At 48.5% G+C, this 10,056-nt stretch overlaps 1 protein-coding gene across 1 annotated transcript in view; it reads left to right on the forward strand.

Annotated features, from left to right (window-relative positions):
* The window catches only part of LOC130586502 (plexin-A2-like), a gene marked incomplete at both ends in the record, with an annotated part of 72,001 nt that overhangs the window by 59,054 nt on the left and 2,891 nt on the right, over window positions 1–10,056 (forward strand). Inside the window, 6 exons of the mRNA XM_057387304.1 lie at window positions 296–362; window positions 1,462–1,608; window positions 1,985–2,144; window positions 2,256–2,359; window positions 8,282–8,381; window positions 9,550–9,587. Coding sequence (XP_057243287.1) covers window positions 296–362; window positions 1,462–1,608; window positions 1,985–2,144; window positions 2,256–2,359; window positions 8,282–8,381; window positions 9,550–9,587 — 616 coding nt within the window. The remainder of the gene's footprint in view (window positions 1–295; window positions 363–1,461; window positions 1,609–1,984; window positions 2,145–2,255; window positions 2,360–8,281; window positions 8,382–9,549; window positions 9,588–10,056) is intronic.

Below are 10,056 nucleotides of genomic sequence, written 5' to 3' on the forward strand. Positions count from 1 at the left end.
CGGGTCCTGCTGAGGCGGCATCAAAGGGCTCATTAGGATCCATTGTGTTTAAATTAGAGATAATCTCGGGCACAGTGTGGGGAGAGGACTCGGGGTKGGGGAAAGCTGCAATTTCCCTGCCATTGTCACTCGGCTGTCCCTGATTGCCAGGAACCGCTGAAAATCCCCTGATTTACTGAGCCAGGCTGTGATTTGCACCACGGGCAGGGGCTGAGTGTCACCAGGGGGACRGTGGGGACAGTGTGGCTTTGGGGACAGGCTCCGTGTGTGATGTGTGCCCTCCTGTTTTCCCCAGGACCGAGTCGGTGGCAGAGAAGATGCTGACGAACTGGTTCGCCTTCCTGCTCCACAAATTCCTCAAGGTAAGGAGAATCAGAGCAGGGATGACACTGCTGCTTTGCTGTCTCACCCTGCAGCCACCCCCGGGTGGATTTGGGGTCAAACTCCTCCAGAGGATGGAAGGAGAGGTGGGAATTTGCTCCAYGCTCAAAGCCTCCCTCAACCCTCAGGTCCCCTGAGTAAATCCTGTGGAAAGGAGGTTCTGTTTTTCACCTCCTCATTATTTAGGGAAACTCTCACATCTCCATATCTCGGCTTCCACAGCTCTCAACTCAATTTGTGGGTTTGGAAGCSCCTCTGAATTTGCTCCAGGGGAGTGAACAGTGCGATCGGGATCTCAAATTGCCATTTTTTACAGCCATGCACATTCAGGAGTGGTTTTACTCTGCCAAAGCCAGCAGAGCCATGGAGCTGTGGGGCTCATGGGCTTGGCTGTTCCCTCCAGGAGCTGCTGGGGCCAGCTCTGGGTGGCTGAGGGTTCAATTTGTGGGGTGGGGTCAGCTCTGGGTGGCACAGGGGCTGAGGGTTGGGTCAGTGGGGCCAGATATGGGCTTAGGGTTCAATTTGTGGGATGGGGGCAGCCCTGGGTGGCTGAGGAGTGGGTCTGTAGGGCCAGACATGGACTGAGGGTTCAATTTGTGGGGTGGGGTCAGCTCTGGGTGGCACAGGGGCTGAGGGCTGGGTCAGTGGGGCCAGACATGGGCTGAGGGTTCAATTTGTGGGGTGGAGGCAGCCCTGGGTGGCACAGGGTTGAGTCTGTAGGGCCAGACACGGGCTGAGGGTTCAATTTGCAGGGTGGGGACAACCCTGGTTGGCACAGGGGCTGAGGGTTGGGTCAGTGGGGCCAGACACGGGCTGAGGGTTCAATTTGTGGGGTGGGGGCAGCTCTGGGTGGCACGGGATTGGGTCTGTAGGGCCAGACATGGGCTGAAGGTTCAATTTGTGGGGTGAGGGCTACCCTGGGTGGCTGAGGGGTGGGTCAGTGGGGCCAGACATGGGCTGAGGGTTCAGTTTGTGGGGTGGGGCCAGCCCTGGGAGGAATCCTGTGCCAAATGGGGTTTGGAGCCCCACAAGAGAGGCCCCTCAGCCCCGTGTCACCTCTGGGCTCCCTTTCTCGTGCAGGAATGTGCTGGAGAGCCCCTGTTCATGCTCTACTGTGCCATCAAGCAGCAGATGGAGAAGGGACCCATCGATGCCATCACGGGCGAGGCGCGCTACTCGCTGAGCGAGGACAAGCTCATCCGGCAGCAGATCGAGTACAAGACCCTGGTGAGTGGTGCTGCAGAGCTGCCAGCCCATCCTGCTGGCTTTGGAGCAGGGATCAACACCCTGCCTGAGGTGTGAGAGTTTCCTGGGCAATAAGGAGCTCTGTCCCAGGCAGGGGTGTCCCAAATTTTCAGGTTTGGAAAGGTTGGTGGAGGGGGAGGTTCTGTCTCCCTGTGCATTGAGCACTGCCCTCCTGCAGCAAAGAAAAGAACATCCAGGACTCGTCTCCTGGCAGTAATGATATTAAAAAAATGTTAGATGGAATAATTTTGATGTATTTAGGGCTGCAGTGGGGTTTTTTATGGGACAGGTGGCTCGCAGTGGGGTTTTTTTATGGGACAGGTGGCTCCTTTAGCACGGTGTGGTTCTTCTCTTGCAGATCCTGAACTGTGTGAACCCAGACAACGAGAACAGTCCCGAGATCCCCGTGAAGGTGCTGAACTGYGACACCATCACCCAGGTCAAGGAGAAGATCCTGGACGCCGTGTACAAAAACGTGCCCTACTCGCAAAGACCGAGAGCTGTGGACATGGATTTGGGTAGGAGCTCCCCTGCCCCATGGGAGGGGTGATCAGAGGGGCTTTGGGGGGCTCCTGGTGGGGTTTGCAGAGCCTGGAGCCCCCCCTGACCGTGGCCTTTCCTGTCCCCAGAGTGGCGGCAGGGCCAGATCGCCCGCGTGGTGCTGCAGGACGAGGACATCACCACCAAAATCGAGGGTGACTGGAARCGCCTCAACACCCTGGTGCACTATCAGGTGAGGGAGCAGCCCCTCTGAACGGGAGCTCAGGGCTTTGTCTGGACTGAATTCCCGAGTGTCTCATCTGCCCAGGCTGCCAGGGAGCTCAGGTCGCTGTGACAAACCAGAAGGGTTCCATGTGCTTGAGCATTACGGGGGAAAGCAACCTTGACACGGAGCTCAGGGGAGGCAGCAGAGGTGAAAATTGGCTGAATTAAAGCTGCCAGCCCTGAGGGAGAGGCAGAGCGAGCCGTGCAGGGGCTGAGCTGATGCTGCTGGGGATGAGGAGCCTGGGGAGGGCAGCACGGGCAGCTCAGGGCTTTGTCTGCGGGTCTGGGACAGCCTGAGTGCAGCAGGGGAGGAAAAAAATCACAGGAAAGGGATGAAGCAGCCTAAGAAATTCTTGAAACCTTTAGCTGGATAGGGCAGTGCCTGTTGGAAAGGGCTCCTTACGGTGTGAAAGTGGGAAGAGAGGGAGCTGGGGAAGGTTTGGGTGCAGGAATCAAAGCAGAGGATGGAAGGAGAGGTGAGGAGGGAGCTCAGGAAGGTTTGGGTGCAGGAATCAAAGAAGGAGATGGATGGAAAGGCAGGTGAAGAGGGAGCTGAGGAAGGTTTGGGTGCAGGAATCAAAGCCGGAGATGGACTGAGAGGTAAAGAGGGAGCTGGGAAAGGTTTGGGTGCAGGAATCAAAGCAGAAGAAGGAAAGGCAGGTGAGGAAGGAGCTGAGGAAGATTTGAGTGCAGCAATAAAGCAGAAGATGGAAGGAGAGGTGAGGAGGGAGTTAGGGAAGGTTTGGGTGCAGGAATAAAGCAGGAGATGGAAAGGCAGGTGAGGAGGGAGCTGGGGAAGGTTTGGGTGTAGAAATCAGAGCAGAAGATGGAAGAAGAGGTGAGGAGGGAGCTGGGAAAGGTTTGAGTGCAGGAATCAAAGCAGGAGATGGAAAGGCAGGTGAGGAGGGAGCTGAGGAAGGTTTGAGTGCAGCAATCAAAGCAGGAGATGGACGGAGTGGTAAAGAGGGAGCTGGGGAAGGTGTGGGTTCAGGAATCAAAGGAAAGGCAGGTGAGGAGGGAGCTGGGGAAGGTTTGGGTACAGGAATAAAGGAGAGGTTGGAAAGGCAGGTGAGGAGGGAGCTGGGGAAGGTTTGGTTCAGGAATCAAAGCAGAGGATCGAAGGGCAGGCGAGGAGAGCGTTGAGGAAGGTTTGGGTGCAGCAATCAAAGCAGGAGATGGATGGAGAGGTAAAGAGGGAGCTGGGGAAGGTTTGGTTCAGGAATCAAAGCAGAGGATGGAAGGGCAGGCGAGGAGAGGGCTGAGGAAGGTTTGGGTGCAGGAATAAAGGAGAAGAACGAAAGGCAGGTGAGGAGGAAGCTCAGGAAGGTTTGGGTGCAGCAATCAAAGAAGGAGATGGATGGAGAGGTAAAGAGGGAGCTGGGGAAGGTTTGAGTGCAGAAATCAAAGCAGGAGATGCAAGGAGAGGTGAGGAGGGAGCTGGGGAAGGTGTGGGTGCAGGAATAAAGGAGAAGATGGAAAGGCAGGCGAGGAGAGGACTGAGGAAGGTTTGGATGCAGGAATAAAGGAGAAGAAGGAAAGGCAGGTGAGGAGGGAGCTGGGGAAGGTTTGGGTGCAGGAATAAAGGAGAGGATGGAAAGGCAGGCGAGGAGAGGGCTGAGGAAGGTTTGGATGCAGGAATAAAGGAGAAGAAGGAAAGGCAGGTGAGGAGGGAGCTGGGGAAGGTTTGGGTGCAGGAATAAAGAAGAAGAAGGAAAGGCAGGTGAGGAGGGAGCTGGGGAAGGTTCGGGTGCAGCAATCAAAGCAGAAGAAGGAAGGGGAGGTAAAGAGGGAGCTGGGGAAGGTTTGGGTGCAGGAATAAAGCAGAAGAAGGAAAGGCAGGTGAGGAGGGAGCTGGGGAAGGTTTGGGTGCAGGAATAAAGCAGAAGATGGAAAGGCAGGTGAGGAGGGAGCTGGGGAAGGTTTGGGTGCAGGAATCAAAGCAGGAGATGGAAAGGCAGGTGAGGAGGGAGCTGGGGAAGGTTTGGGTGCAGGAATAAAGGAGAGGATGGAAAGGCAGGTGAGGAGGGAGCTGGGGAAGGTTTGGTTCAGGAATCAAAGCAGAAGAAGCAAAGGCAGGTGAGGAGGGAGCTGAGGAAGGTTTGGGTGCAGGAATAAAGGAGAAGAACGAAAGGCAGGTGAGGAGGGAGCTGGGGAAGGTTTGGTTCAGGAATCAAAGCAGAAGAAGCAAAGGCAGGTGAGGAGGGAGCTCAGGAAGGTTCGGGTGCAGCAATCAAAGGCTCCCCTGGCAGTTCTGTCTCTGCTCAGGATAACTGCATTAATTGGGACCCGTAACCTACTCCTGTCCATCAGCASCTCCCCAGAAGTGTTGAGTATTTAATCTGGCACTTTTCCCTGTTTATCCAGCATCTCCAGTCCATCAGCTGGCTCACGCTGGGGGCCTTGAACRGGAGCCAGTATTGACAGGAGCCCTGCAATCAGAGAGCCAGGCAGGAGAGCACATCAATATGCACGGCGCATGTTAAAAAGCACCTCCGGGGTCAACTTTTCCAAGCAGCCCCCAGGATTTAAACACAGATTGCCATGAAATGTCAGAGGAGTTGTGCAGATTAATTCCATTGTTCCTAAAAAAAAATCTGTTTTACCTGACAGTTGCAAGGGATTAACCAACACGCAGGGAAGCAGCGAGACTTTATTATGCCTTGATCTTTAAAAGTCACGGGGAGGAAGTCGGGAGTGAAAGCTGTGCCTGTCTGATGAGTGTTGGGTGCTGGGGGAGGGAGCATTTCCATCCCAGGGCTGTGGGAACGCCCCAGCCTAAAAATTACCCTTAAAATAAACAAAATCCTCGCAGCTCTCGAGATGCTGCAGCTCTTGCTGCCGTTTGAATGTCAGGTTTGCTCTGGGAGAAAGGAGAATTTGGCTGCCAAAYATTCAGCCAGGTAGGGACACGTGTGTGCTGCTCCGGTTCCAGCTCCACAGCCCAGTTGAGCTGCCTCAGGCATTAAAGAGAAGTAAAAATCTTTTAGGTGCAGCAGAAATCTTGTCAAGGCGAGGCTTTTGTCAAAAGTAAACAGCAATAAATATAAATAAATATTAAAAATATATAAAAATATAAAAATAAAAATAAATATTAGATATAGATATAGATATAGATATAGATATAGATATAGATATAGATATAGATATAGATAAATATAGATATAAAAATAAATATAGATATAAATATATATGAATATAAATATGGATATAAATATGGATATAAATATGGATATAAATATAAATATAAATATAAATATAAATATAAATATAAATAATATAAATATAAATAATATAAATATAAATAAAAATATGAATATAAATATAAACATAGAAATGAACATAGATATAAACATATATAAATATAGTTATGGATATGGTTATAGAGATAGATATAAATTTATTATTACTATTATTGTTATTGCTACTGCTATTATTTGTTATTCCTGTCAGTTTGAGAGTTTTTTTCTGTTGAAGCAAATGTTTTTATTAGGTATCAAAAATGCTCCAGGACTACACAGTAAAACAAACACACGGGTAAAGGCCCAGCTTAARGAGGGTATAAAATCACCAGAGTTCCAAGTGCTGCTGCCTCACATTTCACAGGAATGTGAGGCACAAACCAGGTGTGGTTCCAGCCATTAACATAAATGTGGATTTCCAGAAGAGTAGTGAAGATGATTTCTGGATTTCTAGGAGAGAAATGGCAGCTGCTTTGTAACGCTCTGCCCATCTTTTATTCAGAGCTGGCTGGACTCCAAACCCTCCTCCTCCTCCTCCTCCTCCTCCTCCTCCTCCTCTCTGTACCCTGAGGGTTCTTATTTAATTCCGAGGGTTTCCCAGCTCCACACCTGGATGTTGGGTTTTGACACAAAAAAAACCGCTTTTGTTTTCTGCATTAGAATCACAAAAACACAATAACTGATCAAACGCATTTATCRTGGGAAGCCTTCACACGCAACACCCAAACTGGAATTAAAGGGAAATATTCATCTTTCTAATAGTTTTGAACCACTTTATCAAATTATAGAGGGAGCTGTGCGCCTCCTGCTTATTTCTTCATTTATAAAAAATAGATGTAGAACCTTAAATAAGTGTAATTCTTTGTTAAATTCTCTGKAGCTTTCATACATGGGGAGGAATTGTATTACATTTGTGTCGTACCCTTTTGGTTTCATGGCCATTAAACTCCATGGGAGAGTCTTACCCCGTGTGGTTTCGCTCAGGAAAAAATGAAACACTGAATTTAATATCAGATGATTTACAGTGGCTCACGCAGGGTTAACTCAGAGGCRGCAGAGCATGAATACCTGTCAGCTCCTGCGAGTCTGGAGAGGCCAGGAGACCAGGAAACTGCTTTAAATGAAAAAATTAGGAGGAGAAARGGAAGGTTTGGGTGGAAAACGAGCCTTAAGAGCCGAGGGTGGTGCAAATGTGGAGCTGGAATCATTTCACCCTCACTGCCCTGTAAAAAGCACCACAACCTGGGCTCCCTCCTCCCCCAGCCCAGGTTTTATTTTCCTTGTCTTTCAGGTGTTTTGTGCCCCGTGTTTCCAGCCTGTAGAATAATCAGAATATTTATAAAGTTGTAAAGCAGCCAGGCAGCTCTGAGCACGTCCCTGGGGTGTTGGGGGAGCGAGGGAGATGGAGGCTGATTTGCACAAAGCTGGGGCTGAGCTGACAGGAGCCATTCCACCCCAAATTTACGGAGTGAGAGGGTTCTGTGCGTGTGTTTGTGTGGGATTTTTAGTGCCTCTCTCTCCCAGTTAAGCACAGCCCTGGTGGAAAGGGATCCAGCATCCTGGGCTTGGGTTTCTCCCCAAAGTGGCAGCTACAAACAGCCTAAAAAAATAAAATCAGCGCTGATCACTCCTTCCACTGACTCAATAAATTGGATGAAACGAGGCTGGAGCGGCAAAGGAAATAATGGAGGTGTTTGGAGGGTTTTGCTAAGGAATCTCTCACTTTCCACTATCACCAGCAATAATAGTAACTCGGATTTCCATGAAAGCTTTCATCTGAACGCAGCCCAGGTCACTGTGTGCAGATGTTGTAAAAACCCCTGCAGCTGCTGGGGGAGCAAAAAACCTCCTTTTATAGGGTCAGGGCTCAGTCCATCACAGGATTCCAGGCAAATAAAGCAGGATTTAGCCCCAAAATGCAATTCCTGCAGCAGGAAGGGGCATTTCTTTTGTGCTGAGCCTTTAAAAAGTGTCTGCCAGGCCCTGTTCCCTGCTCCCTCGCTGTGCTGCACTGCAGGTCACAAGTTCAAAATTAAATGCCACTCAGGCCCCTTCCCTGCAAACCTGCAGATCCTTAATTAAGGGGAATAAGTTAGAAAACTTCCAGTGACTACCAGATTTATAGGGGGGATAAAATTAAACATGGCTACTAAAATCTGCTGTAACAAAACCTTGTTAGCGCTAATGTTCATTTATAGTTTGACTTCCCCGTGTTTAATTCCTTCTCTGGAGCAGTAAAGGGATAACAATTAAATACCCTGAAAGATGGCTTTATGACTTGCTCCGCCGTAAATCAAACTTTTAAAGTTCGTAAAAATTGCTAAAATAAAAAATGGTTTAATAGGAATGTTTTATGGCCCATAACGTTATTACAGCCCTTTTTATTCCCCCTGCATTGTTACTTTAATTGGATCACAACAATTCTTGGGATTCTCATTTTTATTGGGGAAGGCATAATCTTAAATCAGAACGACCAAAAGCATCTTCACCACGTCTTTTGATTTATCTCTTCTTTCCTTCAGTGTCTCGTTGTGGCACAGGCACAGGCAGCGTGTTCTGGGCTGTTCCTCCCAGGATTTTTGGGATCAACAGCCAGGAATCACCAAGAGGACAGGGAATCTCGCTGACCTTGCCCTGCTTTGTCCCCACAGGTGTCAGATCGCTCCGTGGTGGCTCTGGTTCCCAAACAAACCTCCTCCTACAACATTCCWGCCTCTGCCAGCATCTCCCGCACGTCCATCAGCAGATACGGTGAGAAACGGGACGGGAGGGGATGGCTCATGTGCAGATTGAGGTGGGGAAAAAGCAGAATACTCCCCCAAAGAACCACCCCAAATGAACATAAATCCAAACAGTGAAACCTCCTCGGCTGCTGGTTTGGTTTGCAAAGGCTTTTGAGAGTGGCAAAAGGACTGGAAAAGGGGGAGAAGGGAAAATGAAGCGCCAAACACAAAAAGAGCCATTGGGAATGTGGGTCTGGGGGAMGTTTCAAAGGCTCAGAGCAGGTGGGTGATGCAGGAAAGGATCTTTGATCCCCTTTGAGCCCCTGAGCATCACAGAAAAACCCAATTCCTCCCCGTTCCCTCTCCAAGTGCAGGATCCTGAGCTCTGACGGGTCACAAATGGGGAAGGGCAATCTCAGCACCGAGTGCAGGGATGTGCACGCCTGGGAATTCCTGATTTGCATAATGGCAGGGCTCAGCACATTCCASAGGGTCCCTGAAGATGCTGCAGCCTGAGAAAATGAGCCTGCGAGGTGCCAGGTGTGCGCTYCCAGCACTAAATCCACAATAATTGTAATAATAGACTTCCATAAAAGGCAGCGGTGGCAAAACCTCCCGAGTGCTGATCTTTCATTATGGTTCATTTTACAGAGTGTTTTTACCAGCAGAAAGTCTCCTGACAAACCCACCTCCTCCTCTTGTTTATAGCTCCCAAAATAATGTTGTTTCTTCTCCTCGAGCAAGGGTTCTGAGGAGACAAAAATAAAGGAGTTTTGAGGTAAAAAAAACAGGAGAAAAGGCATTTCTGCCTGCCAGGTGTAACCCTRCAAGTGCCCAACAAATTCCAGAGTTCAGGTGGTGGAAAAATCAAGGCTGGGTCCCACAACCTGAGCCCTCAGCACTCATCGATCTCTGTCAGCTGGAAAAGCTCTTGCAAAGCACCAAYGTGAGCCATCATCGCTCATGTTAAGATTAATATTTCTAATTGTGCCGGCAGAATTTAAATTAGATACTTATTTACTTCCCCTGTTATACATCAGTGCGGAGATATGTTTAAAAATAGAATTACTGGATGCTTCCTGAGCTGTCCCCCTGTCTGTCTCCTTAATTACATCAGTTGGAGCGCTCATTTATCTAAGCCTTAATCAGGGATGAAAATCCAGCTACTTTGGTAATGACTTGAGTATTTCCCTCAGCTGATTTACGATCGATCCCCGCGCTYTTGATGAGGAGGGTGAGCAGTGAATTGAAGGATAAAGTTGAGGAAAATGCACGGGATTCCCAGAGAACAAAGAAATGCAGGGAGAGGAGAAATCCAGCGAGGCACAGTCGGGCTCCTCAGCCTCGTGTCTCATCCCAGAGATTTGGGGTTGGGATCCAGGAAGGGACATTCTTTGGGAAATGGAATATATAAACAAATAAAGTGAAAGAAATCAATAAGTGAATTACATTAAATGAGTGAAATATATTAATAAGTGAAATATATAAATAAGTGAAATATATAAATAAGTGAAATATATGAATAAGTGAAATATTAAACAAGTGAAATATATGAGTAAGTGAAATATATGAATAAGTGAAATATACAATAAGTGAAATATAAAAATAAGTGAAATATATAAGTAATATATATAAATAAGTGAAATATATAAAGAAGTGAAATATATGAATAAGTGAAATATATGATAAGTGAAATATATAAA

Source organism: Malurus melanocephalus, unplaced genomic scaffold (assembly GCF_030028575.1).
Source record: "Malurus melanocephalus ecotype Western Australia unplaced genomic scaffold, MMel_1.1 scaffold_1180, whole genome shotgun sequence".
NCBI lineage: Eukaryota > Metazoa > Chordata > Aves > Passeriformes > Maluridae > Malurus > Malurus melanocephalus.